At 57.6% G+C, this 15,455-nt stretch overlaps 1 protein-coding gene across 3 annotated transcripts; it reads left to right on the top strand.

The window, feature by feature from the left end:
• The first annotated feature begins 8,994 nt into the window (after positions 1–8,994).
• On the top strand, positions 8,995–10,857 carry CNFN (cornifelin). Of its 3 annotated transcripts, none has more exons than XM_008249688.4 (5): positions 8,997–9,147; positions 9,644–9,810; positions 10,098–10,208; positions 10,407–10,543; positions 10,638–10,857. In XM_008249688.4, the coding sequence occupies exons 2-5, from the start codon at positions 9,774–9,776 to the stop codon at positions 10,725–10,727; spliced, it is 375 nt and encodes a 124-aa protein (XP_008247910.1). In that variant the 5' UTR covers positions 8,997–9,147; positions 9,644–9,773; the 3' UTR covers positions 10,728–10,857. The 3 variants fall into 3 exon arrangements, with proteins under 3 accessions (XP_008247911.1, XP_008247910.1, XP_002722354.3); XM_002722308.4 differs by having other exon boundaries at positions 9,028–9,147; positions 9,711–9,810; XM_008249689.4 differs by lacking the exon at positions 9,644–9,810 and having other exon boundaries at positions 8,995–9,147.
• Positions 10,858–15,455: the final 4,598 nt, after the last annotated feature.

Raw genomic sequence — 15,455 nt, 5'->3', positions numbered from 1 at the left:
GTTTGACCTTAAAGGGTGAGTACAAGTTTGCAGGGCAGAACAATCATGCCAGGTTGGGAGCCCCAGTGAGTGACCAAGGCCTCTGCCTGCTCAGAGGATCAGGCGCAAAGTGAGGGCGCCTGACGCAGGGGGGTGTTCTGTGAGGGTGGGAGACACAGACGGGAACCAACAGTTTCCTGAGCGATGGGACGCAGGGGCCCCTCACCTGCGAGCCCTCCTTCGTGCACCCAGCAAGCAAGTGGTGGGGAGGTAGCCACAGTCCAGCGCCCCCTGCAGGCCCAGACCCACTGGTGGGGAGGAAGCAGTAGCCCGGTGCCCCCTGCAGGCTCAGACCCACTGGTGGGGAGGGAGGCGCAGCCCAGCGCCCCCTGCAGGCCCAGACCCACTGGTGGGGAGGAAGCAGTAGCCCGGCGCCCCCTGCAGGCCCAGACCCACTGGCCAGCCACAGCCACCACATGTGCCTCCTAGACCCTCTTGCCCGTCGCTGTCACCACCCACCAACCCGCTCCTCTTTCCTGTCCCCTGAGCTTCTGGAGCTTCTCCTGCACAGCCCCTCACCCCATATCCTGTTCCCTGTTCCTCCCGGATCTCTGCCCCATCCCCTCAGCCTCTGCCCTGGCCCAGGCTCCATCCTCTCCTGCCTGAGTCCCTGCCACAGCCACCGCCTGGGCCCTGTCCAGTCGCTCTCCTCCCAGCTCTGACCTGGTTCTCCCCTGCTCCAAACCCTTCCATGGCTCCCCACTACGCAGCCTCATCTCCCCCAGGACCAACTCCAGCACTGGCCCTGCAGACGCTCTCCCCACGCCCTCTTCTCCACCCTTGCCTGGCTCCTGCTCCGCCTCTGGAAACCCTTGCCTGACCACGCCAAACCCAGAAGAGACTCTCCTGGGCTCCCCTGCACCCTCCTGCCCATCAGCGTCTGTCCTGCCCTCTGACTCGGGCTCCCCGAGGGCAGAGCCCAGGCCTGACTCACCCTGGTCGCCACCACCGCCCCGCAAGAGGCTACACACAGCAGAAGCCCCAGGAAATGTTTAAGTAATGAGTGGGTGAGTGCGAGCGAGCGGTGAGTGAGCGGCTGCCGGAGGGAAACTGAGGGCAGGAAGGGCTGAACGCATAGATGAGCAGGACAGGCAGCGGGCCGGGGAATGGGTGGACGGACACGATGGCAGAATATCCCGGGCTGTTTATCACAGAAAAAAAAAAAAAAATGGGCTCGCCCTGGAAGAGTTCCCCCCTCCGCCGCAAGCCTCACCAAGCCTCACCGCTTCCCGTCCGAACTGTGTCCAGAATTCCAATACTGGGCGTGCTGGAAAGCGCCTATGCCGCCGGACTTGCCGAACAGGCTCGCCTCGGAGCGGACCCGACCGGAACGCGCAGATTCCCGGTCTATTGGCGGACCCGCGCGGATTGGCGGAGACTGGCATCTGCGACAGCCTATGACTGTCCGTCTTGGCTGTGGGTCCCGCCTACTAGAGAGAGCACCTCTGAGTGGCCCAGGGAGGTGGGAGGCGGAGTGTCTATTGGCTGGCTGATAGTGACTGACGTCAAGGGTACCTTATCACAGCAACGATAGCGATTAGGGCCCGCCTCTGTAGAGACCGAAGGTTGCGGTTTAGTCTGGCAGAATGGCCATGAATGGAGTTTCTGGATGGCACCTATCTGGGCTATTTGCTGGCCTGATCCACGGGTCTTTTTTTATTTATTATATTTATTTATTTGAAAGAGCAACAGATACAGAGTTGAGAGATCGGTCTTCCTTCGGCTGGTTCACTTCGCAAATGGCTGCAACAGCCAGGGCTAGGTCCGACCCAGACCAGAAGCCAAGAATTCCATCCGTGTCTCCCACGGGGGTGGCAGGTGCCCAGACGCACTGGCTGGAAGCTGGAGCGGAGCGCGGAATAGCCAGACCTGGCACTCTGACATGGGAAGCAGCCCGCTGTACCACAACACCCACGCCGGGTCCGTGGGGGCTTGGGAATCAGAGCCCCTAATGCTGAAGCGGGGAAAGGGGGTACTGAGGACCCAGGACGCAGGGGTTGAAGGTCCCGACTTCTGAGTCTGAGGGAGGAGGGGCGTGGGACCCCCCGGTCCTCACAGTCCCCGGCCTGCCCAGCGATGACAGACTTGGAATTCAGATTTTTATGAGGTTATTTGTGGAATGCGAGCAAGCCAGGCTCTGCCCCCCAGGGGCAATGTTCCAAGGTGGAGCCGACCTGAAGATGAACAGGGCAGAGGCTTAGGGAAGCTCTGGCCCCAACTGGCCCTTCCACATCCCTATGAGGGCAGTCAGGGTCAGAGTGCTGTCTGCTAAAGGAACCCAGAGTAGGAGGGGCCCGGAGACTCTCAGGGAAACACAGATACTGATGTAGAGATAATCATAATAACAACACCAGCACGCTGTCTTGTACTGAGTCTCCCGTGGCCAGGCTCTGCGCCGAGCACCTTACCTAATTATCTCACATCTCCCTCACCATAGCTCTAAGGGATCGGGTTCTTATGATTATCCCCGTTTTACAAGTGAAAAAATTGAGGCCCAGTGAGGGAGGAGCAAGATGCAGATATAAAGAGACGGGAGAGATGGAAAACACAGATGAGATGGACAAAGAGACAAAGACAGGCCCTGAGAGGGAGGAGAGGGGCTGGGAGCCGGGATGCCCGGGTGTAGGGGAGGAGCCTGGGGACTCCCAGCTATCGCCTCCCCTGGCACCGTGACACCAGCATGTCCAACCCTTCTTGCTGTGGGCGTTGGGTCTGGTTGGGGTCAAAATAGTGATTAGGAAGGGGCAGAAGTGTCATTTTCCGACGAGGCAATGATTAGAAAATGATTCACGGGGGTTTCCCGGCCAGGGAGGGCCCTTCCCCTCACGGCCTCGTACTTTGATCTGGACACCTAAGGCCTCAGGAAGAACCGGGCCGGGGCAGGACCTCTCCCTTCCTCGCCTTCTCCGTGTCTCCAGCGCTCAGGACTGTCTCTAAGGCCCATGATGGAGACAGGCAGGCGCCCGGGACAACAGCAACCTTCCTCGTGGGTCTTCATCTATCTGGACACCCCAGACCATGAACTGACAGCCAGCAGAGGTCCAGGCACCTTGCGGGGGCTCAGCAAATGCTTATGGGACCGGTGGACAAATGTGCACGTGCCTCTGTGCAGCTCTGCCTCTGTCCCCACCCTGCCATCGTCACCATCACATTTCTCAGCCTCTCCCTGGCCTCGCCAGTCTCCTCCCACCTTCCCTTTCACCCTTGAGTTTCCTCCTTGGCCGCTGGGCCCACCATCCCCATCAGACAGAAACTGAGGCTCATTTTAGAGGGAGTCACCTGTCAGACAGCGGCCCCAGGGATGAGAGAGGGGCTCTCAGCATTCCAGATGCAGCACGCCAAAGCCAGAGAGGCAAGACCACTCCAGACATGCGCCCTCACGAGACGCCGTAGGAGTGACGTCACCTTTGCACCTACACGTACCCTGCATCTCTGTACACTCACCTGTGAGCACAAACATAGGCACAGGCACACAATCGCAACTCCCCGCACGGACAACACACAAGAAACATCCTGTCTCACATGCCCTGCTCTGCAACCATGCCTGCCCACTGCCAGGCCGCCCGTCCATTCCCAACCAGACGGAACAACAGCAATGACCTGCTGTTTGCAATTTTTTTTTTTTTTGACAGGCAGAGTGGATAGTGAGAGAGAGACAGAGAGAAAGGTCTTCCTTTGCCGTTGGTTCACCCTCCAATGGCCGCCGCAGCCGGCGCGCTGCGGCTGGCGCACCGCGCTGATCCGATGGCAGGAGCCAGGTGCTTCTCCTGGTCTCCCATGGGGTGCAGGGCCCAAGGACTTGGGCCATCCTCCACTGCACTCCCTGGCCACAGCAGAGGGCTGGCCTGGAAGAGGGACAACCAGGACAGAATCCGGCGCCCCGACCGGGACTAGAACCTGGTGTGCCGGCGCCGCCAGGTGGAAGATTAGCCTATTGAGCTGCGGCGCCGGCCCTGGAATTTTTTTAAAAGACTTGTTTATTTATTTGAAAGTCAGAGTTACACACAGAGAGAATGAGAGGCAGAGAGAGAGAGAGAGAGGTCTTCCATATGCTGGTTCACTCCCTCAGATGGCCACAATGGCTGGAGCTGTGCTGACTTGAAGCCAGGAGCCAGAAGCCTCCTCCAGATCTCTCACACAGGTGCAGGGGCCCAGGACTTGGGCCATCTTCTACTGCTCTCCCAGGCCATAGCAGAGAGCTGGATCGGAAGTGGAACAATCGGGACTCGAACTGGCACCCATATGGGATGACAGCAGTGCAGCAGGCAGTTTAACCTGCTATGCCACAGTGCCAGCCCCTGCTGTTTGGGATTTTTTTTTTAAGATTTCATTTATTTATTTGAGAGGTAGAGTTACAGACAGTGAGGGAGAGACAGAGAGAAAGGTCTTCTGTCCATTGGTTCACTCCCCAAATGGCTGCAATGGCCAGAGCTGCGCCGATCCAAAGCCAGGAGCCAGGTGCTTCTTCCTGGTCTCCCACATGGTGCAGGAGTCCAAGTACTTGGGCCATCCTCCACTGCTGTCCCAGGCCACAGCAGAGAACTGGATTGGAAGAGGAGCAACCGGGACTAGAATCAGCACCCATATGGGATGCTGGCGTCGCAGGCAGAGGATTAACCTACTGCACCACAGCGCCGGCCCCTGTTTGGAATTTTTAAAGCTTTATTTATATACTTTTATTTACTGAAAGGCAGAGAGAGATCTTCCATCCTCTGATCTACTCCCTAAAGGCCTGTAAACAGCCAGGGCCGGCCAGGCCAAAGCCAGGACTCCAGAACTCCACCCGCATCTCCCGTGTGGGTGGCAGAGACCCAGGTACTTCAGCCACCATCTGGTGCCTCCCAGGGTACGCATTAGCAGGAGGTTGATTTGGAATCCAAGTGCGGACTCAAACCCAGACACTCTGATATGGGACGCAGGCATCTTAACCACTCGCCACATACTCGGCCCAATACTTGCTTTTGCTCACTCTGTTTCCCCAGCAACCAGACCAACACCATCATCATCATCACCCTCATCATCATCACAAAACTTTTCCAAAGTGCCAGGCACAATTCTGTGCACTTTACATAAATGAACTTGTCTAATCCTCTCAACAACCCTATTTCCTAGAGTCCACTTTACAGATGGGAAGACTGAGGTCAAGTGTTTTGTGACATGCCCCAGGTTTCAAAGCCCATAAAAGGCAGTCAGGGGACTGGCACTGTGGTATAGCAGGTAAAGCCACCACTTTATGGGCACCCGTTCAAGTCCCAGCTGCTCCACTTCCCATCCAGCTCCCGGCTAATGTGCCTGGGAAAGCAGTGGAAGATGGCCCAAGTCCTTGGGTCCCTGCACCCACATGGGAGACCTGGAAGAAGCTTCTGGTTCCTGGCTTCAGATCAGCCCAGCTTGAGCCATTACAGCTATTTGGGGAGTAAACCAGAGATGGAAGATCTCTCTCTCTCTCTCTCTCAACTCTGGTTTTCAAACAAATAAATAAATATTTAAAAAAAAAAAAAGCAGTCAGAATTTGAAACCAGGTTTCCTGGTTCCACAGTTATTTAATAATTGCTGCCTTCTCCCAGTCGAAATTCCAGGACCACAGCAAACCCAACCAGAAGCACACAGTGTGGAGCATCACAGGAGGACACACAGCTAGAGGAGAGCCCCTCCGAGGCCACACCCCAGGCCGCAGAGACAACTCAAGGAGGTATCAAGGCAGTCCCCACACAGCCACAGAGACACAACACACCCCGATCCAGCCTCGGGGACACACCCAGAGCTCCCCGAGTCCCTCCAGTTCTGCTGCCAGTCCCACTGGGCTGGCCTTCAAGGAAAGAGCAGGTTCAGGATGGGAAGAGGGCCCACCTCACTTGTCAGCTTAGCCTGACCGGTTCCACCAGGGCCATGGATGGCACAACACGCCTTGTGAAAGCCACATTGGGCAACTGGGCTCAGACCTGGCACGGATGCCTGATTCTGGGGAGAGAGGGCCTGAGAGCCTGGAAAGAGTGTTTGGGAGCTCCATTTATTTTATTTTATTTTTATTTTTATTTTTGACAGGCAGAGTGGACAGTGAGAGGGAGAGACAGTGAGAAAGGTCTTCCTTTGCCGTTGGTTCACCCTCCAATGGCCGCCACGGCTGGCGCGTTGTGGCCAGCACACAGCGCTGATCCGATGGCAGGAGCCAGTTATTTATCCTGGTCTCCCATGGGGTTGCAGGGCCCAAGCACTTGAGCCATCCTCCACTGCACTCCCTGGCCACAGCAGAGAGCTGGCCTGGAAGAGGGGCAACCGGGACAGAATCCGGCACCCCGACCGGGACTAGAACCCGGTGTGCCGGCACCACAAGGCGGAGGATTAGCCTAGTGAGCCATGGCGCCGGCCCACCATTTATTTTTTAAAAAGGATTTATTTTTATGGGGCCAGCACTGTGGCACAGCGAGTTAAACCACTACCTGCAGTGCCAGCATCCCAAATGGGCACCAGTTCAAACCCCAGCTGCTCCACTTCTGATCCAGCTCCCTGCTAATGAGCTGGGAAAGCAGGAGAGGATGGTCCAAGCCTTGGGCCATTGCATCCATGTGGGAGACCCAGATGAAGCTCCTGGCTCCTGTTCGACTGACCCATCTCGGGGAGCCATTTTGGGAGTGAACCAGTAGATGGAAGAGTTCGCTCTCTCTCTCTCTTTCTGTCTCTCCCTCTCTGTAATTCAGTATTTCAAATAAATAAATCTTTTATTTTTATTTATTTTATAAATAAATAAATATTTTACTTTTATTTATCTGAAAGGCAGAGTTATAGAGAGAAAAGGGAGAGACAGAGGGAGAGAGGTCTTCCATCTGCTGGTTCACTCCCCAAATGGCCACAATGGCTAGGGCTGGGCCAGACCAAAACCAGGAGCCAGGAACTCCTTCCAAGTCTCCCACATGGGTGCAGGGGCCCAAGCACTTGGGCCATCTTCTGCTGCTTTCCCAGGCACATGAGCAGGGAGCTGGATTGGAAGTGGCGCAGCCAGGGTTTGAATTGGTACCCATATGGGATGCTGGTGTCACAGACTGTGGCTTAACCCTTCAAGCCACAATGCCTGGGGGCCCCCATTTACTCTAAGGGAGAGGAGGAGGAAGGGAGGAGAGAGGGCTGGGCTGTGGGGACAGAGGGACCAAAGTCCACTTTGAAGACAGGGTTCCAGGCTCAGCAAGTGGACACACAGGAAACCCAGTGTACCTTTTTAACTGTGTACACAGTTAAAAAAAAAAAAAAAAAAGTGCAAGTACATGCCAAATAATGCATAAGGCAAAAAAAAAAAAAAAAAAATCTGTTGCTTATCCGAAATGAAAATTGCATCAGATGTCCCATGATCTGTCTGGGAACTCCATTTGAGGGGATGGCCATCCCCCCCGCCCCGCCCCGTCCCCAGCAGGTCACCTCCCAGTCCCTGTTTCCTCATCCTCGTGAGTCGCCGTATGTCATCGGGCTCCTCCTCCGTGTCATGAAGGAGATGAAACTACAGTTCAAGGGGCGTCTGAGTCACTGCAGCCCAGGGTCTGGACAGCAGGGGGCGGGGCCAGGCTTCAACGGGGCAGAGATGAGGGGAGACCCTGAGGATAGGGGGACAGAGACTCCAGGAGGAGGGCACAGAGACGGAGCCTGGGAGGAGGCCCCCAGGGTCTAGAAGCAGATCTGCCGAGATGAGGGAGAACAACACGGGCTTTGGAGCTGGAGGGATGAAGATGTGGTCATGGGGAGACAGCAGGAACACGAGTGGGGAGGAGCCTCAGGCTCCCCCAAACATTCAGGCTCCCCGACCGAGTGACACAAATGCACAGGCGAGCCGATGAGCCCACTGCTCTGGGGACAAGGACAGCGGCCATCCAGGAAGTCGGGAGACCTCAGGTCCTGGTGTGCTGGGCGTGGGGTGGGGATGGGGGCAGGGAGTGGATCCAGGTACCAGCCAGTGACCTGCCTGCCATCACCCCATATCCGTCCCCAGTGGGGTGATGGCACCAACTTCTCTGGAGGTGACACCTCCATTTTCTGGTGCCTCCTACATTTTTGGGGTGACACCCGTGCTGGGAACCCCACCCAGTTCTAACACCGCTTCCCTCACTGAGTCACTTCCAACCCTGTCAGGCCTGTTGGGGGGAGACTGGCGAGGGAGGCATCCAGGCCCCTGCTCCCTCACCCTGCAGGAGCCCCTCCCCTGCTCAGGGATGTGCAGCCTGGACTAGCGCCAGACCCGGCCCCTGCCCGCTTTACTTCAGACCGAGGGTCCGGGCCCCGCCCCACCCACCCACTCTGGCCCCTGCTGCGTTGGGCCCCGTGCTGTGACCTGAGCCACATCCACTGCCTTCAGGAACTGTGGCTTTTCAGCCCCAGGCCCCTCCCTGCCCAGCGTGCGGGTGCGGTGCGGTGAGGGTGCAGTAAGGTGTGTCGACGCCTTTGGTTCCAGCATGAATCACTCACTAAATGCACTGCCCCCGTGCATCTCCTGGCCCTGAGTGGGGGACAGGGACACCCTCGCAGGGGAGGGGGACATCACCAAGAACCAAGGAGAGGGACCCACAAAGGAAGCGCCCCTTCCTGTCTCCTGCCCACCTCCTCCTCCCCTTCCCCTCCCCCAAAGCCTGTGCTGTGGCCCCCACCTTTCCATCCCTGTGCCTCTCGGAACCCTGTCCCCCATGTTCTTGCTAATTCTCCCCGGATCTTTGTGCCTCTCTGTCTCTCCACATCTCCCTCTCCACCTCCCTGGGTTTTCCTGTCTCTCTCTCCCCTCTCGCCACTTCTCTGCCTCCCTTCTGTGTGTTCGCCACCCCCTCTCCATCTCTCTCTCTCTCCCTCTCTCTCTACCCCCTTCCTCTGTCTCCCCCTCCCCCTATGCTATTCCCCAGGTCCTGGGAGGTGACACAAAGAGGGGTGAGGGGTGGGGAACAGAGAGGGGCGGCGGAAAAGCCCAGTGGCGGGCAGAGGGTTAGCCAGACCGGCGGGACTCCCTGGGCACCTCTGTCAGAGCCCCGCCCAAGGCTACGTGGCCCGGCCCATATAAGTGGCTCCTGGACCTGGACTGAGAACTCAGCGCCCATATCACCCACACCTGTCTCCATCAGCGCCACCGCAGGCCTGCAGGTAGGAGCACCCTGAAGCCCTCTGCTCCGCTCTCCTCTCCCCTCCTCTGTTTCTCTGTCTCTTCCTTTCTCTCTGGACATCTGCCTTTCCCAGGCCCCTGTGTTGGGGGCTGGGTTGCATTTGGCAATTCCTGGGCCCTGGCGTCCCCGGCATTGCGGCCCTTGACCCAGGCCGCCAGCGGTGAGCAGCCAGGCCCTTCCTTCTACCTGTCTGGCCTCGGTGCCCACCTGGAACCTGGGCTTGTTGGAGCCAGAGTGTGGGGCGAGTGCGGGCTCCCCTGACAGCACCTCTGTGGGCGCCTGGCTCTGTCTCTGGCTCTGTGTCTGCCCCTTGCTGTCTCTCTCCAGCGCTGCACCTGGGATGAGTAGCGTACTCTGTGGTCTGGGGTCTGTCGGGCAGCTGCAAGACATGGGGCGAGTTTCTCGCCCCGCCCTCCCCATCCCCTGTTCTATGTCCCCCAGCCAGCCGCAGGCTGACCTGGCCTCTTTCTCCCCAGCTCCCCTCCCTCTGAGAACCCAGCCCCCAGTGCCCCAGTGCCCCGCCCTCCCCTCCCCACTATCCAGCGTCCGCGGGACAGACTCCGCCACTGTTGCCGTCAGCGAGGCCACCTCCCCAGGGCCAGCAAGATGCAGTTTGAGATGCACGACAACGTGAAAGGCAAAGGTGGGATCGCTGTGCCAGGAACACGGCCGCCTCCCTCCCCTGGGCACCTGCTTCCGCCCAGAGGCCCCTGCCCCCAACATGCTGGAACCCAGCACCCCAGGCCCAGGCGTGGCAGATGGCCAGGAGGCCGGCCGTAGCAACAGGGACAGGCTGGGGTGTCCGTGCCCAGACACGGGGGTGTCCTATCAGCGGGCGGCCTAGCGGCCCTGCCCAGACTGCCCGGCAGACGGAAGGGTGGCAGGGGTGCCTCGAGGCTGCCGGCTGACCGCTGCCCCCCACCTCCGCAGCCATGTCCTACCCGGTGACCAGCCAGCCACAGTGCGCCAGCACCTGCTACCAGACCCAACTCAGTGACTGGCACACGGGGCTCACCGACTGCTGCAACGATATGCCCGTCTGTGAGTTCGGGAGGGGCCCTGTCACCGCCCCGCCCCCCAGCCCTCACCCTTCAGGGCCCGCAGCACTCCCACCTTCCCGGGCTCAGCTTCCCCCTCCAGCACCCACACCCCCATTCAAGCCCTTTCTCCCACCTTCCCGCACCCCGAATTCCCTCTGGGAGACTCGACCCGGCCGCTGACGCCCCGTGCCCTGCGCAGGTCTGTGTGGCACCTTCGCGCCGCTGTGCCTCGCCTGTCGCATCTCCGACGACTTCGGCGAGTGCTGCTGCGCGCCCTACCTGCCCGGGGGCCTGCACTCGCTGCGCACCGGCATGCGCGAGCGCTACCGCATCCAGGTGCGCGCGGGCCCGGGACGCAGGGAGCGAGGGGCTGGGGACTGGCCTCCTGGGTCCCAGGGCCGGCCCCTGATCTCTCTCTTCTACCCTCCAGGGCTCCGTCGGGCGCGACTGGGCGGCCCTCACCTTCTGTCTGCCCTGCGCCCTCTGTCAGATGGCGCGGGAACTGAAGATCCGAGAGTAAAGAGCCCCACCCGTCCCTCCTATGGCCCTGGCCTCCTCTAACCCCTCCTGGGGGGTCCTGCCCCGCCCCACCGCCAGAAATACACCCACAATTTTAAAAATTTTAAAAAAATTAAAAACCTGAAAACCGACCCCGCCTATGTCCTTTTTGTCCCAGGGAAGGAATCTGGGTGGAGAAGGAGGTTTGGTGAGGGAGGTGGGGGGACACCTGCCAGCCGCCCAGATGTGGATGGGAGAGTTCTGGGGCCCCTACCCCGCAGGGCTGGGCATGACTTCAGCAAATCCCCCTCCCAGCTTCCCCTCACCTCCCGGAGTGAAACCGCCAACCCTCAGGTGCAGTCGCTTCTCAGAATCCAGGGTCACATCCTGAAAATCAGCGAAACCAGACAGACAAAGAAAACCCTTAGCTGAGCCCTCCTGCTCACCTGCACCGCGTGCACCCCGCACCCCATTCCGGCAGGTGGGGCAGACTCTGTCTCAGAGAATTCCCCAGCTTAAGGCTCCCCGGAGCTGAAAGGGGGTCCTTAAAGGCCCTCCAGACCAACCACACTTCTCTACCGCTAGGGCTTTAGTGAACATTCAGACCTCGGCATGGTGCAGCCTGGGGTGCGGGCCTGACCTTTCACAATTACCAGCCGTGTTACCAAAGTGTGAATTCAGTAAGTCGTGGTGTTCATATCCCTGTTCTAGGGGAGTACTTTAAAAAGCTTGTGGGGAAACAGAATTAAAAGTATCAGTTTAGGGCCGGCGCCACGGCTCACTAGGCTAATCCTCTGCCTTGCGGCGCCAGCACACCGGGTTCTAGTCCCGGTCGGGGTGCCGGATTCTGTTCCAGTTGCCCCTCTTCCAGGCCAGCTCTCTGCTGTGGCCCGGGAGTGCAGTGCAGGATGGCCCAAGTGCTTGGGCCCTGCACCCCATGGGAGACCAGGATAAGTACCTGGCTCCTGCCATCGGATCAGCGCAGTGCGCTGGCCGCGGCGGCCATTGGAGGGTGAACCAATGGCAAAAAGGAAGACCTTTCTCTCTGTCTCTCTCTCTCACTGTCCACTCTGCCTGTCAAAAATAAAAATAAAAAATAAAATAAAAAGTATCAGTTTAGGAGCCGGCACTGTGGCATAGTGGGTTAACGCCTTGGCCTGAAGCGCCAGCATCCCATATCATTGCCAGTTCAAGACCCGGCTGCTCCACTTCCGATCCAGCTCTCTGCTATGGCCTGGAAAAGCAGTGGAAGATGGCCCAAGTCCTTGAGCCCCTGCACCCAGAAGAAGCTCCTGGCTCCTGGCTTCGGATCGGCACAGCTCTAGCCGTTGCAGCCAACTGGGGAGTGAACCAGCGGATGGAAGACCTCTCTCTCTCTTACTCTCTGCCTCTCCTCTCTTTGTGTAACTCTTTCAAATAAATAAATCTTTTTAAAAAAAAAAAAAAAGAAAGTATGAATTTCTTTCGGAGGGAAAAAGTGCTGAGTGCCAGGTGTTGTCGCACAGCGGGTTAAGCCACACCTTGAAATGCCCACATCCCATGCTGGAGTGTTGGTTCGAATCCTGGCTCCTGCACTTCAGATTTTAGCTTCCTGTTAATGCACCTGGGAGGCACCAGGTGACGGCCCAAGTGCTTGGGTCCCTGACACCCATGAAGGAAACCTACATCGAGTTCTGGGCTCCTGGCTTTGGCCTGGCCCAGAGCTGGCTGTTATGGGCATCTGGGCGTGAACCAGCAGATATAAGATTTTTCTGCCACTCTGCCTTTCAAATAAATAACTAAATCTTTTAAAAATTTATGCTGCAATGTTCTTTTCATATTAAGTGGAAAATACATATTATGAAAAACTATGTATGGATTTAAAAAAATTTTTGCACCAAAATTAACTGATGCTTTAAGAATTTTTTGAGAGGCAGAGAAACAGAGCGAGCTCCCCTCTGCTGGTTCACTCCCCAAATGCCCACAGTAACTGGCTGTGGCTGGGCCAGGAACGTAACCCAGGTCTCCCTCGTGGGTGGCAGGAACCCAGCTGACCCATCACTACTGTCTCCCCGGGTCTGCTCCAGCTGGAATCAGGAGCCACAGTCGGAATCAAAACCAAGTCCTCAGGCGTGGGATGCACGTGTCTTAACTGTAGACTAATTTCCCACCTCTAAACTTTTACTTTAAATTCTGTTTTCCACACTCACATTGAGGTACCCTCACGTTACGCCTAATATGACAGCATAGCTATCCTAACACGTAGCTGCCATTATTTGCTGTTACCCCTCTCTCCTGAGTCCTCTCTCCAGATCTGCACACCAATGTTGTGACATCTTCCTTTGGAACAGCTGAGAGCCACCTCAGATTGAGCCCGTCCAACACCCAGCTCCCGATCCCACACCAGGAAGTGGCCAGTGCCATCTTTCCAAGTGCTCACGCGCGTCCTCTCTCACCACCTTGCACACTGTCCATCAAGTGGCATCTCACACTTCTCCCCCTCTGCTGGCTCCCACGCCGTCCCAGCCACCCTGTGCGTCTACCCAGTGGAACATCGTGGCTCCCTCAGGGGACTTCCTGCCCTCCCTCACCCCCTTGGTCCCTTCCCCACAGAGGCATCCTGGGAGCTCCCAAGTCAGATTGCCTTCCTTCTGTGCTCAGCGTAGAAGCCGGCACCTCCGTGTGGCCACAAGGTCCTGAGGGATCAGCCTTTTGCTCCCTTCAGGACCTGGCCTCCTCCCTGTCTCCCCCTACCCCCCCTGCCTCGGCCACATGACCTGCTGCTTCTCTGAAATGCCAGCCACACTCCCACCTCAAGCCTTCGTCCCGGCCGTTCCCTGAGCTTGGAACACTTCCTGCCTTGCCCCTCTGGCTCTCTCACGCCTGCTCCGGTCACGTTCCCACCAGCGGGCACCGACCCTGCTCCTTCACCACCCTTCCTGACCATGCCCTGGCACGCTGCCTCACTCACTTCTCGCCAGGCATCCTGGGCTTGGCCAGCTCCAGGATGGCAGGGACCTTGTCCACTGCTGTGTCCCCAGTGCCTACAACGGTGTGAGGCCCACAAGCAGAAGACGTCAGCTTGGAAAAGGGAAGTGCTGTTGGAGGTGACATGGGGTGGGGGTGGGGTGGGATACAGAGTGAGACCTGTGTCAGAATCTGGCTGGGGCAGGCATTTTGCACAGTGGTTAGGATGCCGCTCGGGATGCCCGTATCCCCTGTTGCAGTGCCTGCCTTTGAGTCCTGGCTCAGCTTCCTGCTAATGCACACCCTGGGAGGGGGCAGCGATGGCGCAAGTAATTGGGTCCCTGTCACCCAGTGAGAGACGTGGATTGAGTTCCCGGCTCCTGGCTCCTGGTCTGGCCCAGCCCTGGCTATTGCAGGCATTTAGGGAGTGAGTCAGCAGATGGAAGATCTCTACTTTCTCTGTCTCTCTGCCTTTCAAAAAAAAAATTTTTTTTTTTAAATAATCTGGTTTGGGGAGGGCGTTGGGATGCCTGCGTTCCACATTGGAGTGCCTGGGTTTGATTCAGCTCCCTGCTAATATGCCTGGAAAGCAGCAAATGATGGCTCAGTACTTGAGCCCCTGCCACCCATGTGGGAGATGTGAGTGAGTCCTGGCTCCTGGCTTTGGCCTGGCCCAGGTCCAGCTGTCATATCTATTTGGAGAGTAAACTAGCAGATGGAAGATCTCTGTCTCTCTTACCTTCCAAATTAAAAAAAAAAAAAAAAAGTTTTAAAGAGTCTGGCTTCGGTCGGCATTGTAGGGAAGCAGGTTAAGCCATCACCTGCAATGTTTGCATCCCATATGAGCATCAGTTCAAGTCCTGGCTGCTCTACTTCCCATCCAGCTCCCTGCTCATGAGCCTAGGAAAGCAGCAGCAGATGGCCCAAGTGCTCAGACCTCTGCCATCCATATGGGAGACACGGATAGAGTTCCAGGATCCTGGCTTCAGCCTGGCCTAGCCCAGCTCTGGCCACTTTAACTATCTGGGGTGTGAACCAGTGGTCGGAAGATCTCTGTCTCCTGTGTGGGTGGCGGGGCCAGGCGCTTGGGCCATCTTCTGCTACTTTCCCAGGTGCATTAGCAGGGAGCTGAATCACAAGTAGAACAGCCAGGACTCAAACCGGCACTTGTATGGGATGCCAAGGTCAAGGCAGTAGCTTAACCCACTGCACCACAACACGAGCCCCTGGCTGGCCTCTTAATTATCCCCAAGTTCCCAGAAGACTTGGCTTTTGAATCTGCAAAAGAGCAGCAAGGAGCCTGTGCCTCCCAGGAGTCACCTTGGGAAGATTAACAAGATTGCCAAGTACCTGGCACAGCGCCCGGACAGGGATGGGCCCTTGGTAAAATCTCCCCCTTTCCCAAAGTCTCCAGACTGCTGGTGGCTGCTTGTGGGCCAGTCGGGGCTTGCATTAGCCCCTTTCAGGTGCATTCGGGGAGAAGCTGAGGGGCCGACATGGGGGAGGGTGAACACGCACCATGGGCCGTGCCTGGCAGGGACAGGGGCCTGTATCCCAGATAAAATGGTGCAAGTGCTCTGCTCAGGGAGCCAAAGTCACAGGCCCAACAACGTAAGGCACGGGCACCCGCACCTGCACTTCCTCCTGGTCCTGCAGGATCCTCTCTGGAGACAGCACACCCAGCTCCAAAACAGGGGTTACACAGAGCTACCTCGAATGTTTCAGGAAATAGTCACATGAACTCATGGCAATAACACGCCAAGCAACCTGTCGAGCTCATGGGGCTCCATGAACCCAAGCTCAC

This window comes from Oryctolagus cuniculus, chromosome 18 (genome assembly GCF_964237555.1).
Source record: "Oryctolagus cuniculus chromosome 18, mOryCun1.1, whole genome shotgun sequence".
In the NCBI taxonomy this organism is placed as follows: Eukaryota; Metazoa; Chordata; class Mammalia; order Lagomorpha; family Leporidae; genus Oryctolagus; species Oryctolagus cuniculus.
Note: the sequence above shows the minus strand (reverse complement) of the source record. Positions and strands in the feature narration are given on the sequence as shown.

Bases quoted from the DNA above. Each gene is read 5' to 3' on its own strand.
- CNFN (XM_008249688.4), top strand. From the start codon at position 9,774: ATGCAGTTTGAGATGCACGACAACGTGAAAGGCAAAG. The intron at 10,209-10,406 runs GTGAGTTCGGGA...TGCCCTGCGCAG, and splicing joins CTGCAACGATATGCCCGTCT to GTCTGTGTGGCACCTTCGCG. The intron at 10,544-10,637 runs GTGCGCGCGGGC...TCTACCCTCCAG, and splicing joins GCGAGCGCTACCGCATCCAG to GGCTCCGTCGGGCGCGACTG.